This window comes from Cryptomeria japonica, chromosome 7 (genome assembly GCF_030272615.1).
Source record: "Cryptomeria japonica chromosome 7, Sugi_1.0, whole genome shotgun sequence".
NCBI classification, from domain to species: domain Eukaryota; kingdom Viridiplantae; phylum Streptophyta; class Pinopsida; order Cupressales; family Cupressaceae; genus Cryptomeria; species Cryptomeria japonica.
The window spans coordinates 855,059,969-855,074,362 of record NC_081411.1 but is presented as its reverse complement, the minus strand read 5'-3'; the positions used below and the strand labels follow the sequence as shown (position 1 = coordinate 855,074,362).

At 44.1% G+C, this 14,394-nt stretch overlaps 1 protein-coding gene across 2 annotated transcripts in view; it reads left to right on the top strand.

The window, feature by feature from the left end:
* Positions 1 to 14,394, top strand: part of LOC131028940 (fatty acid amide hydrolase) — a 176,558-nt gene that overhangs the window by 51,730 nt on the left and 110,434 nt on the right. For both annotated transcript variants that reach the window (XM_057959317.2, XM_057959318.2), the window contains exon 3: positions 10,610 to 10,670. In XM_057959317.2, coding sequence (XP_057815300.2) covers positions 10,610 to 10,670 — 61 coding nt within the window. The remainder of the gene's footprint in view (positions 1 to 10,609; positions 10,671 to 14,394) is intronic.

Below are 14,394 nucleotides of genomic sequence, written 5' to 3'. Positions count from 1 at the left end.
AGCCCTCCAAGTCGACTACCTCTGCTCTAGTCTCCCGACAAGGTGAGAATACAACAACTCCCTCAGGTTGTACCAATGTCATCTGAAATGGCTATGTGATCCAGCTCTCCATAGCCACGACCGACGGGTCAGTACGCATCTCTACTACCAGGGAATGGGTCGCTGTCATCAGCTCTTCCAACAAAGACGCAGAAACAGTCACCACTGCCTCGGTCCCCACAACGTCCAACCGCACCTGAGGCTCCGTATCCACCACCTCCCTCAGCCCTTGCTCCTCAGCGACCACTACCCGATGCAGTGACTCCTCCGTCCCTGACTCTGCCATGTCCTCGGTAAGTGCCGCCGTGGTTGGGCCCGGTCCTGGTGATGCTACTTGTTCCTGGACGGGGCCAAGTGTAACTGGCGTGCGGCTCTGCCCAAAGGCCGGAATGAAGGTGCCGCCCACTCCAGATGATACCACAGGCTTGCCCATCGGTAGCAGGGGTGGGGCAAAAAGGACCCGCTCCTCCGTCGCCCTGCTGCTATCGTCCTCATCCTCCGCTTCTGAATCCTCTGTACTACTGGAATCCCTCCCACTGTCAAGTTCCCCTGAGGCCGTATCTATCAGCCGTTTCCGCTTTGCGGAAGAGGGCCCAATGTCCAAGTGTCTCCAGTACATGATAGGAGGCTCGCTAGTTGCCAACGGTCTCCGTGGTCGGACCTCCATCTCTGCCTCCGGCATTGCTTCTCGCGTGGCCTCCAGGAACAACCCTATAGCATGGTGGGGCATATAGAATGTGCGATGCTGCATCGGCAAGGACTCATACATGCGCTCTGCTAGTATCGCGGCCCAATCATACACCACGCCATTCATCAACCCGTTCATGAGCATAATCTGAGGGAGGGCGATGTCCGATGCCCTACCCGATCTTGTCAATTTGCTCTTAATGACATCCATAATGCACCGCCAGTGGCCCTCTGCAACAAAGGTCTTACGGATTCCTCGACCCTTTGTGGCATTAGCCACGTTGTCCACCTCTGCTGCCGTCAAGTTCCTGGAGATTAATTTAATCCACCGCTCCTTCTCCTCCCGCTTCATCTTTTTAGCCTTCATCTCTATTTTCCTGCCTTGTCTGCCTGGAATGCCGAATACTCTCGTGAAGTCCACCGCTTTGAAGGATATGGTAACATGCCTCCCGAGGTATTCAAAAGTACTGGTGCGTGTGTGTCTGTCGAAGGTGTCCACCATGAACTATAGGGCACCCTCATACTTGAGGATAGGAAACACGGGCATCCGAATAGCCCACTCCACTTCAGCCTTACCGAGGTTTTGCTTCACCAAATCATTGTCGGGAGTGTTGTGCCACCATTTCTAGCACTTTGACCCATTCAGGCCTTCAAAGGTGATATTCTGGGGTGTTAATGTATTTTTCCCTCTTATGGCAGCTTGTGGTGCTTTCTACTTTTGCTTCTGTCAGGCGCTGGCATCCATGGTGCTGCCTGCAACACGTACGCCTGACGATAAGACCCTGGTATTGCGATCCCTCTGGTTGCTACTGGAGGAAGCTTGCAGCTGTTTTTTCCAACTTCGTTTCCCTGCTGAATCCATTAATCTCTGGTATAACTGATTTCTGGTTAAAAATCGTACGATCGTTGGACACCTTCGTAACGACCTTCTTCCGTTGTGTATGGCTGTTGTGTGTGGCTGCGTTACTGTGCGGGCTGGGCTGGGTTTCTTTCTTCGTGCGTGGCGGCTGTGGGTTTCCTTCTCCTTTTTTCCTTGCGTTCCTTCTCTTTTTTTTTTCCTTGCGTGGGTTGTGTGGTGCGGGGTTCACTTCTTGCGTGTGTTTTGCGTTTTGTGTTTGCGGGGGTTTGTTTTAAGTGCGGGTGCCACCGCATGGTGGTATCCACCGTCGGTGGTCCTACCCTACGGTGGTGCCACCGTCGGTGGGCACACCGTCGGTGTTACCACCGCACGATGGCTCCACCGTCGGTGGTCCCACTGCAGGTGTTACCACTGCACGGTGGTTCCACCATCGGTGGTCCCACCGCCGGTGTGATCACCGCACGGTGCCCCCCGTTTTTTTTTTAATCGTACGGTCGGCGTACGGACAGTACGTTTTTTTTAAAAAAAAAAATAGGTTGTCAAACATCCTGACTGGAGGGTCCAGGTTCTCTCCGTTCATGATAAACCTTTAATTTTGACCCATTGACGACGTGTAGTATCTCCTTCCCGTCCAGCATCCACAACTTGATCGCCTTGTTGGCATTGACTTGGCATACCTTGAAGGGCCCTAGCCATCGCACTTTAAATTTTCTCGGTTTGATTTCTTTCTTCCCGTTGAATTTCAACACTAATTGCCCAGGAGTAAAATTCATTCGTCGAAGATGCTTGTCGTGCCAGACCTTCCGTCTTTGTTGGGTTGCCTCTGTGGCCCATTGTGCCATCATTCTTTTTTCGTCCAACTTGCTTAAGTCATACAGTCTCTCTCTCAGGCTATCCATATCCCCGAGTCTGTTTTCTATCGCAATGCGAAGGCTTGGCACCATGAATTCTGCTGGCACCACCGCTTCCTGCCCGTACATGAGTTGGAATGGAGTTTGACCTGTGGTCACCTTGTAGGTCGTTTTGTAGGCCCATAGTACAGAGGGTAACTTCTCCTCCCAATCTTCCTTTTCTACTCCGCAGGACTTGTAAATTACCGATACCAATATTTTGTTTGTGGCCTCGGTCTGGCCGTTGGCACATGGGTAGTACGGGCTTGATAATGAGTGAAAAATCTTGAACTTTGAGGTCAACAGTCGTATGACATGGTTCACGAAGTGGCCCCCTCGGTCACTGGTCAACTGGATAGGTATGCCATATCGCGTAATGATTTGTTCATAGATAAATTTAGCCGTGCTTACTACAGAGTTATCCGGGAGAGCCCTCGCCTCCACCCACTTAGTCAAGTATTCCGTCGCAACCACAATGTACCGGCACCGTCGTGTGCAGCTAGCCTTGACAGGCCCTACAAAGTCGAGTCCCCATCGTTCGAAGAGTTTCTGTGCGTGTGATGGGTTGAGGGGCATGAAGTCCCGCTTCAGAGGTTTGCCCGCCCCATTGGCAACCCACTACCTGGCGTCGTGATGTACGGTTGGCCACCAGAGTCCTGCCAGAAGCACTTTGCGGGCTGTAGTGTCTGGGCCCATGTGTCCGCTTGTAGGTCCTTCGTGTGCCTCCCTTAATATGCTCGAGACTTCTTACTCCATGACACAACGCCTTAATACCTGGTCCGGCCCCATTTTGTAGAGTAAACCATTGATGAGCGAAAAAGTCTTGCTTCTTAATACGAGCTTTCTCCGTTCCCCTGGAGGCATACCCTCCGGAAATCGAGACGTCAACAGGTATTCTCCAATCTTCTTGTACCACGAAGGAAGTACGGCTATTTGGAACAAGTGCGCGTCCGGAAAATCATCATTTACTCCCTCTGGAGGTTCCCCCGATTTAATCCGGGACAGTTGATTGGCTATGACATGACTTCGCCCTGGTCTTACCACAATTGAAAATGTGAACTCCTGTAGTAGCAATAGCCAACGGCTTATCCTCCCCTGGATAATGGGCTTGTTTACCAAGTACATGAGTGCCTGATGGTCTACGTAAAATGTGAATGGTGTAGCCAGTAGGTAATGACGAAATTTCTGTACGGCATAGACCATGCCGAGGGCTTCGTGTTCTGTGGTACTGTAGTTCTTTTCAGCCTTCGAGAGCAACCTGCTGGCAAAATAGACGGGTGGTCCAACCCGTGTCGTCCTACCTGGGCTAGTGTAGCCTCGATGGCGTAGTTTGAAGCATCCATGTGAATGTGGAATTCCTTATTCTAATTCAAGTATGCCAGTATGGGTGCTTCCATCAACATTGTCTTCAGCTCTTCAAAGGCCTTGCTCTATGGCTCTATCCAGATGTATTGTTCCCCTTTCCGTGTCAACCTATCCAACGGGTGGGACACCGCAGCGAAATTCTTGATGAACCTCCTGTAGTACCCCACATGACCAAGGAAGGACTTTATCCCCGTGACGTCCGTAGGAGGTTCCATTTGTACTATTACTCGAATCTTGTCCAGGTCCGTTTTCAATCCTTCTTTACACACGATGTGTCCCAGCAATCTCCCTTGTGGTACCATGAATCTACATTTCTTCGGATTGAGGGCCAACCGTGCCCTCAGACATCTCTCTAGGTACTCCCCGAGGGTTTTTAGGTGGATGTCCTGTTCGCTGTAAATAGACCAATCGTCCAGGAAGGCTTTGAAGTTCGCCACCTACATCTTGTCGAAGATGTGCAAGATGATGTGCTGGAAGTTGGCCGGTGCATTGCATAGACCGAAGGGCATTCAGTTGTATGCATACACACCGTCCTCCACCACGAAGGTTGTTTTCAACTTATCTTCCTCCGCGATGGATATCTGGTTGTACCTAGAGAACCCATCCATGAAGGAATAGATTTCATGTCCAGCTACTTCCTCCAAGATGCTGTCGGTGAAGGGTATGGGAAACGGGTGTTTAATAGTGACAGCGTTCAGACACCGCAAGTCTACACAGATCCGGATCTAATTGGCCTATTTCTTGAGGGAAATCACAATGGGAGACACCCATTCGCTTGTCCGAACTTTGAAGATTATGCTCGCTTCCAACATCTGCTCAATTTTGTCGTTCACCCGTGCAGCATAATTCTTGTTCATATGGTAAGGCCGCTTCCTTACCGGTTGGGCTTCCGGTACGTCCATGCAAAGACATCCTTGTATTCAAGGAACATTTTGAAGGTTGCAGCCTTCAGCACTGGATTCCAGTCATCTCTGACAAGGATGATCTTGGGGTCACTCATCCCCCCGAGGTTTGTCTCCTTTAAATTGGCTTCCTGGTATTTAATGGGCTCCCCCTTCGGGAATTGGTGTTTCGGTGTCTCGTTCACCGAGGCCATCCCTTCCTTGTACTCGCCATATTCTGGGGGAAATACATGTGGTTCTTCCTCAATGCTCAATACATTGCACGAGGGTGTAAATATTTCATAGTCTTCCATTTGCCAATGGAAGAGACCATTCAAGGAGTCCCCGTCGTCACCTGGGCATGCCTCCAGTTCTAACACCCCTTCGTCACTAGGCTCCATGTGGTGTCTGTCTCTGCCCTCCCCCAACTGGTCTCTCTCCGATTCCGAGCCGGAGGAGGATGCTAACTCCTCACTCACCATCTGCGTACTGAGATCGATCACGTACTTCCTCCCCACGTTTTCCAAGGAAAGAGTATTACGCTTCCAGTTATGGTTCACTTTTGCTGCAATGAGCCACCCTCGCTCGAGGATGGCATCATACCCCTTCTGCTTCAGGGAAATTACCACAAAATCCAGCACGAATGGTTGCGTGCCAATCATCACTTGCTGGCCTGTGAGGGTACCAAGGGGTTTAATCCCATGCTGATCTGCCCCTAGTAGGTTGAACGTGGGGGGCACAACGTAGGCTTTCCCAGTTTTTTCCATGTCGCCTTTGAGGGCACATTTACTCCCAAACCTCCGTCCACAATAGTGTCTGTCAAGGTAGTCCCCAGTATGCCAATTTCTACCACTGCCGGTTGGCGTCCGCTGTTGACTAGCAACAACATGTGGTTGACCATGGGGCTTAGGACCTCCCTTAAGGCAGAGTCGGCTGTGGGGCTCACGACCTCCCTCATTTTCACCTGTGAAGTTACAGAGTTTAAGATAGCTGTTTTGAGCTGCGACATGGTCTCCAGGAGGTCTTGAATTCTCACGAGTACCTCCATTTGCAATATTTGCCGTCAGATTTCCTCTTCTCCCCTCGTCTGTAGCGGACTTGCGGTCTGGTGGCTTTTTTGCCCTTGTGCGGCCATTTCCTTTGTGATCTCGTCTCTTGCTTCCGGCATTGTCTCGGTCTCCGCGTGGGGGTTTGGGTATACACCCTTTTTGGCCTGCGCCTTGGTGATTGCCAATACCTCCGCCTTCGTGGGTTCTATGTTTAGAAGGTTTACACCAAGCTTCAAGCAATTTGCGTCCTCATGGTCACCTGGCCCGCACCATCGACAAAGGTGCTGAGGAGTGGTTTCCTTTGTGCAATCGTGGGCGAAGTGTCCCCACTGATTGCGAGCCCTACACTGGATCATTGGCCGGCCCTTGGTGTCATATTGGATCCGGTTTTTGTTATTGTTATTGTTGTTATTTCTTCCGCCGCGTCTGTTATCTCGGTATCCTCCAGATGACGTCGTTGTGTTAGTTTGCTGGCTCGTACCCGCTGGTGCGGATGTTGTGGATTGCTCCGTGAACAACACTTGATTCATTTGCGTACTTCGGGTTTTCATGTTGTATGGGCACTCCTTAGTGGAGTGTCCCATCAATTGGCAAATCTTGCAGAATGCCTTCTTCGGGCAAGTACCCTTTGTATGCCCCTCCTCTTTGCACTCAGTGCACCATATGTCCCCTTCGGTTCGACCAGTGCTTCTCATTGTTTTGAATTCCTTCCTCATTCGCTCCATGTCTTTTTAGAGCGCTTGCACCCGTTTGTCAGCCTCACCATCGATGCTGCTTCCCTGTGAAGAGTCATCCTCCTCGGACCAGCTATCCTTCTTTTTTTTCTTCGATGTCTTGGTCTCGCTCTCATGATCCATCGCTCTATTGTATGCGCCTTCGTACGATGTCGGTGGAACAATCTTCATCTTCTTTCGGAGGGAGTGTTTCAGTCCCTCCACAAACCATCTCTTTTTCAACCCATCCGCTGGTTGACTCTCCATTTTTCCCAACAGTTCCTTCAGTCGCCGACTATAGGCTTGGATAGTCTTGTTCTTGTTCTGTTTTGTTCCATAGATTTCGGAGACTATTTCGTTGTCATCTCTCAAGAGGCGGAACTCTATCCCAAACTCCTTCAGATCAGGCCATGTGTCGACTTTGGCCTTATCCATATCTGAGTACCAGTCTATGGCCACTCCCCTCAAGGTTGTTGGGAATTGTGTTACCCATTCATCTTGATCGGTAACACCATTTGCTGACCATATGGTTTCGCACGTTCGACAATGGCGGACGGGATCTTCCTTCCTGTCGCCATTGAACTTCGGTAGTTTTTGTTTGCTCGCCATTGATGGGGGTCGTCTCCCCTGAGGTGGCTGTAGTTGTGTCTGAGCCCCTGCGCCGCTCCCTCCGGCGCCCGTGGTGTTTCTTGCGTGGGTGACTGGGGGTACGGTGTTTTGCGTGCCGTGTGTCGCACCTACAACCGTACGGTTGTCCTCCCCTTCGTTCTCACCCGTGCCCACTCCTGGCTCTCTTTGGTGATCCTCACAACGTGGTGTAAGGGATAAGTTTCTAAACTGATCCCGAGTCTCCTCGACTAGATTCTGCCATAACCTTGTTTCCTCTAGAAACTCTTCGTGGCTCCATACCCTATAGTGTTCTGGCGACGCATAGAAATTTCCCTCGGCTTTTGCACCCTCCGTGACACCTCCTTGGTTCCCTTCGGGCCACCCTTCGGCAGGTCGTCCTTCGGCAAGTTGCCTCAGCCTCCGTCTATGTTCCACTTGCTGTACCAGAATCAAGGCCCTCGGTGCGGCCTCCCACTCATCCGTTTCTGCTTTTTTATTTCTATCTTTATTCAATAGGTTGGGCATTAATTGTCGTACATTTCCATAATTCACAATGCATAAATCAAAACACGTCTTTATTAATTCATTTTGTCAGATACAACTTGTGTCAATGACACTTTTATTTGAATATAGAAAGTTCAAGGTTCAATTCCCTCCTTGCCTGGCGCCATCCTGTTCCGCTTCTCGTAGGCTGCTTTCTTCGTACTGTTGAAGGATTTGTTGGCGTCGCTCTTCCTGGGCAATCTCCTCTAGGCGAGCTTGTTGTGTCGGCGATGCGTGTGCAAGGAACTGGGGAAGATGGTTCAAGATGGTTCATCAATCGATTTACCGTCGGGCTCACCTCCAACGCCGTCCACACGACACTTGGTGGGATTTCCGCCTCCGTTGCCTGTCGTCGAACATAGGTCTGGATGGCTCCCTGGAGTAGAATTGAAAATTCTCTCGTTGCGGTGTCTTCTCCTGTGTAAAGTTCTGTTCGCGCGTCATCGGCCTCTGGGTTTACCTCACCAACGGGTAGGCCCATTGTGTCCATGCGCCCATCCGCATCTTCCGTTCCTAAGTACGTCTAGGCAACGACGCCAAATGTTTGCCCTCTCGGGTGAATAACTTAATACGTAAAGCACGTAACGCAGAATAGTAACGCCATAGATATCAGACAAAGTATAAGAGATGTTCTTCCTTTCATAATTGTGTGTTACATTCCGAAGTATATAAAGATACCGAGGGGGTGGGAGCGCCAACTGTCGCACCCCAACGACCACCCCTCGGTTGCCAACTAACCAAAACAATTACACATAATTAACTAGTCTTATTTTCGTGTACAATAATGCCGCCAACAATGAGAACCACTGAACTGAACTGGATCAGAGCCTTGCCCAAGGTTGCCAAAAATAGCAATGCTCAAACTGCCACTTACTAAAAATATTAAGTCAAGAAATACTGCTCCGAGGAACATGATCTTCTCACCCAGGGAAAGAGCTTGGAAAGCTCGGTAAAACTGTACTATCTAGTCAGCCAAACCCTAACTTACTAAAAATAGTAAGTTCGAACTTCACTGTAGAATCAGATGCATATTATGCCACCTTGGAGTTAATGAAAAACCCAGAAGGAAACAGTAAACATAACTGAAGAATTCCCTCCTGACAAACCCTAAAAAGCTCGTGCCGTACTCCACAAAAGTAGGAAACCCTAATGTTCCTTTCCGAATAGCCTACGGGTCTTTAGAATAGGCCATTGGATCACTGAATGAATAATCGATTGTTGTTAGGATGAACTTGTGTCCTGTAGAAGAATTAGGATTACTTACACCAACAAAATCTAAACCCATTGGGTGTACAGTCTCACTTCGTACATAGATTGCAATGGCAATGTGGGGTTTTGTTCATTTGATGCTGATTTCTTGAGGAATATTTGGGCGTAATGATGATGCTTAAACAGTATAAATGTGTAGTGCTTTGCTGATAGAGGTATAAATATTTGTGCACAATCTTCATTTGATGCAATCTTTGGGTGCTGTTACTAGTAATATAAATCTATAATTTTCCATTATCCATAGAAATTTTATGGCACAACAATGACTAGAGAATATGACATATTGGTTCATAGGATCCCCAAAACAATTGTTAATATGATAAAATTATCAAACTTGAAAGAGTTGCACATTTCTAGTTGGGCTTCTAACATTATGTGATGTCATTAGTATATATTCCTTGTTTTTAATATTGCAAATTGTTTACAAATAGTCTTCTCTTATGAGCATCAACATGAAACCAACACAAGATCTTACCAGCACAACCATGAGACTTGTACAAACTCCTTTCAAGCAACCACACTGGGAAATAGTATGGAAGGCCAAGAGTCACAACTTAATAATCCACTTATTTAGAAACCATCTCTATACTAGAAGCCAAACTGTGGAAGTCCAAGGCTCACAACTTGGAATTTCATATTAGATGTCCCTTTGGGATTTGAATTTTAACCTTCACAAAGAGAACTCGATTTTTTAATCAATTAAGGTGAACCCCTTGGACAGTATTTATTCTTTTGAAGGCAAAGGCCCTTTTTTATGGTAACTTATGGTCTCATATAGGCTAAATATTCGCTCCATTGTATTTTACATTTTCTTCTTTATCTTATCACTTTCTTATGGTCTCGTAAATATGGCATACCTTTTATGCATCTCTCACTATGTTCTTAGCTTTTTTATTGAGTTGGTGACCTTGAAGTCCCAATTGTTTGCACAGACTTTTTACAGTCATCTGATTTGGAGTCTTGGCCACTAGGAAGCTCATTGAGCTCACACCACAGATCACAAACATTAACTTCTAGAATGAATGTAGTCTTGGTGATCTTGGAATTCTCCAACCTTAGATCAGAGTGTGGGGTATACCACTAAAAGCAAATATTACCCTTTCTGCCTGAGGACAGCAAAGACCAATTTTGTCACCTTTGTGTATCTGCCAAAAGGTTTTGTCCAACTTTGTATGTGTTTATTGTTAGCAAATCCCATGCTGAAACAGTTCTGGAAATGCATTGTCCATAGTTTTCCTTTATCAAGCCTATGATTGCCCATTCAGTACGATATAGTATTTATATTCTCGTTTACATTCTTATCAAATACTTGTTTCTTAGTTTTAATTTATACGTTCTCTTTTCACTTAACCCCAGGTTGATTGAAGCAATGTATTCATAGTTAAAGATTTCAAGACGTGTTGAAATATTTGCATATATTTGTCTTTAAAAGAATATATCTTCATTGCAGCCCCTTCATGGTAAGTTGAACTGTAAAATACTACAAAGGTCCTTGGTTGACAATTTATTTGGTGTTTGGTGGAAATCAAGTTTTAAGAAAAATTTAGTTCTTTCTGCAGGTTAATATGCTAATCATATTTTCATATTTGTGGGTGCAAACAAGTATTTAACCTCTTACATAAATCTAGTAGTATGATACGTATGCCATTCATATTATCTCTCTGCATCCATGTAGTTTTTAATGGAAGATTTGAACTTCTTGCAGTTTTTTACATATGCTCACATTAAGGAGCCTCCAATGTATTACCCAAAGTTTCCCGAAGAAGGTATTTGTTTATTGTTCATGAAATATAAGTTTTCAATTTACATCACACACACAATGGATTAGATCATTCAATTAAGAATGGCATATTTGTTCTATTATTTTTTTTGTCCTGCGTTGTATGATATTTATCATTCCAGGCATTGAGCAGTCTTGATATTTCTCAAATTTGATGTAAAGAATATTGTTTTTTTTTAACCAAACAGAATAGAGAATTATTGATAATACATTGATCTTTTCCAATACTTACCTGGTTTGCTGTTTTGATCAGTGCTTTAACCTTTTTAATTTTTCTGGTTTGGTTGTCATTGTATTAACGCTAAGTATATTTTTTGTAAACTCAATCAGTCATATTTAAACAAATAAAAAGATGTCACAAGCTATTATTCAAACGGATTCACATTATGGTGGCTTTATGAGCTACTGTTTTGGTTATGACATATAGATACATAGATAAATAGAATATTAGGTTTGTGTATTCTTTGTGTGAAAATCAGATATGATTCATTGGTAAAAACTTCGTTCATATTAACTGGGGAAGGATTACATTATATAGAAGTTACAAAATATTGTAGCTATTAATTAACTACCTACTTCTAACTTCTTGTTATTGTGGACATTTAAGAGGTTTAAAACCCAGTTACATTATTGACCATTAACAGTAATAATATTAAATATTATTCTAACACCCTCCCTTAATGGTCAATCTGTCAAAAACACCAAGTTGTCCCCTGAAGTTTACAAACTTATCCAGGCTTAAAGACTTGGTGAGAATATCCGAAGTCTGATCCGCTTTCAGAACATAGTGCAACTGAATTGATCCGTCTTCTACCAGCTTGCGGATGTAGTGACAATGAAGTTCGACATGCTTGGTACGTTCATGGAAGACTGTATTTTTGACTAGTTTGAGCACCCCTTGATTATCAGTATACTTGGGAGAAGGACTCGTCTGTGGCATCTGCATGTTAGAGAGCATCCTTTGGAGCCAAACCGCCTCACATGTGGTCTTGATGGTTCCCTGGTATTCGGCTTTGGTCAAGGAAAGAGGCACGACCTGTTGCTTCTTGCTGTTCCAAGTGACAACACCATTACCCAAACTGAATATGTACCCAAAAGTGGATTTTCTATCGTCCACCGATCTTGCCCAATTTGAGTCAGTATAACCAATTAGCTTTGGATCATTGCACCTAGTATACAAAATGCCATAGTGTGAAGTGCCTTTCACATTTTGTAACGCTCGCTTCGCTGCAATCCAATGATCATCTTTTGGAGCTGTCATGAAGCAAGAGATTGTTGTCCTCTTTTTTGAAAACAAAAATGATGGACCATTACATAAAATTTTTGTCAAAAAATGAAAATTTTACTCTATGGCACGCTTCTCGAGGCATAATTTTGTTTCACCCTTGAACTGGCTTAATCCTCTGTCCATCCTCGAACCAGGTTTCAAATTTCATCGCATTCTAGGTTCGTTTGCTATGTCTTTCCTTCAATTTCGGGGTTTTTCTCCCTGACTGCAGGTGTGAAATTTTCCTTAAGTTGCAAGTTTTAACGTTCTCCTTTGTTTGTGTCTTTGTAGGGAAATTTTTAGCTAATTACAAGTGCACTTTATTCAAAAAGAACTTGTAACTTACTTTTTATTTCCCCCTTGATGCTTTTTGGCTTTTTGAGTCAGAATAGGGATTTTTTTGGATAAGTTACAAATTAATTTTAAATTGCAAATTTAAAAAGTCACTTGTAATTCTTTTATAAAGTTCCTATTTTAGTCTTCTTACTTGTAATGGGATTTTTATTCCCCTATTACATGTGTTAAGTTATTAAAACTTGTTGAAGGGATTTTATTCTCCCCTTCACAAGTTATTATAACTTGTCTTTCTCTCTCAAAAACCCTATTTTGCTTAGAATGTAGATAAAGTGACTTTTTAAACTTGCAATTGAGTCTCAAAAACCCGATTTGCTGCATAAGAGAAAATAAAGGCATTTTAAACTTGCTAAAGGGTTTATAAAACCCGATTTTGCCCTGCGCAAGATAAAGTGACATTTTAAACATGTAATATGAAGTCCAAAACCCGATTTTCATTATTGCATGTAAAATAACACTTGTTCTTTATTTTCAAAAACCCAACCAGCCAAGAAGGCGGATTTGTTGAAGATATCAAGCAAATTTTTGTGGAGATTTTCTAGGAGGAAGAAGGCGTTTTTAACCCATTGCTGCATTCTTGGACTCTCTTCACGCCATTTGGAGATCATGAATGTTGGTTTCATGTTAATTTCCAGCAAAGGAGTGTTTTATAAACTTCACAATTTTCTCTCACGAAATGCCACGAATCCTTTCGCTTCAAAGTCGTTTATGTTTCCTTCAACTAGGCATTGAGGTTAAAGGAAGATTTGACCGGTTCTTGTGCCATTATACTTGCATTTTGTGCCATGTTTTTGTTGTTTAGTCTCCAAATCCGAGTTTGGAAAACGTGGCTAGGGTTTTTGCGAGTTCGTTTATTGCTTATTTAAGGGATTGTCTTCTTCATTCAAAGATTGTTTCATCTTTTGAAGAGGCATTTCGAATTGAAGCAAGATATGTTTTATTTTCTTCTTGTTTCATTTTCTTGTTTTGTTGTTTTTCCATTCTAGTTGTAAATTTGTATATATGTTGGTTTTTCCCCAAAATCGGTTTTGTGAGAGATTTTCCCCTTTGCAAAGCAATTTGTGAATTGTATTGTTCTTCCCCATTTTACCTCTTTACTTGTATTTGGGATTTTAAATCCCAATTACAAGTTGGATGAAAATAATTGATCTTCCCTTATGGTTATTAGAGTTTAACCATCTTTTGTTGAAATTCCAAGTTGCAAAGATGAAAAACACCCATTCTTCCAAAATCGGGTTTTTAGAACTGGATTGCATGTTCAAAATTCATCCCATTCTCTTGAAGATGACATTCTCAAAACCTTCCCATTTTTATGCATCCATATTGCCTATATCTGTACTTTCCGTTCACGTCATTTCCCACAAGTCTAAATCTCATTTTTCACTCATTTCTCCATTTTTTCGTTTTACAAGTATACTTGCATTCGGATTTTAAAAATCCGATTGCATGTTCGTTCTTCCCCACTTGTATACTAGTAAAACTTTCCCCAAGATCCCAAATTGGTCAAAGTCAAATTTCCAGCATTCCCATTTATTTCCCATCTTTCTCTCACAAAGTCGTGATGTGCAAGGGCTAGAGTTCTTCCCATTTGAAGAAAGAAAAATGTAAGTTGTAGTTGATTATGATGTTGCCTTAACACTTTTAAGTCTTCATCGTAGTATACCAGGTTGTTCTTCAACGTCATATTTACCATCCTCTCCCATTCCGAAGAAGATGAAGAATAAATATGACAAGTACTGGAATGAAGTTTCACTTTCGCAAGTTTCCTCTCCTTTGGATCACATCAAGGACACAGAGATAGGGCATGTGGACATGTCAAAATTCATTAAGAGGGTGGAGGATACATAGGATAGTAATGTGCAGCTGTTGTTGGACAACCACATTCATCATGCATCTTCTTTTCCAGTGGCTGCCCTAGAACTTGAATTTGTTCTCGCTTGTGCCCATCACTTTGACAAGGAGACGAGAACCATTAGAAATGATGATGTTGAGGCAATAATCTGCCTTGATGCAGATATTATTGAGAAAGTATTTAGAATACCACCAACACCTGTTTATATGCAGATTTCAAAGGATAGTGCAACTGAGT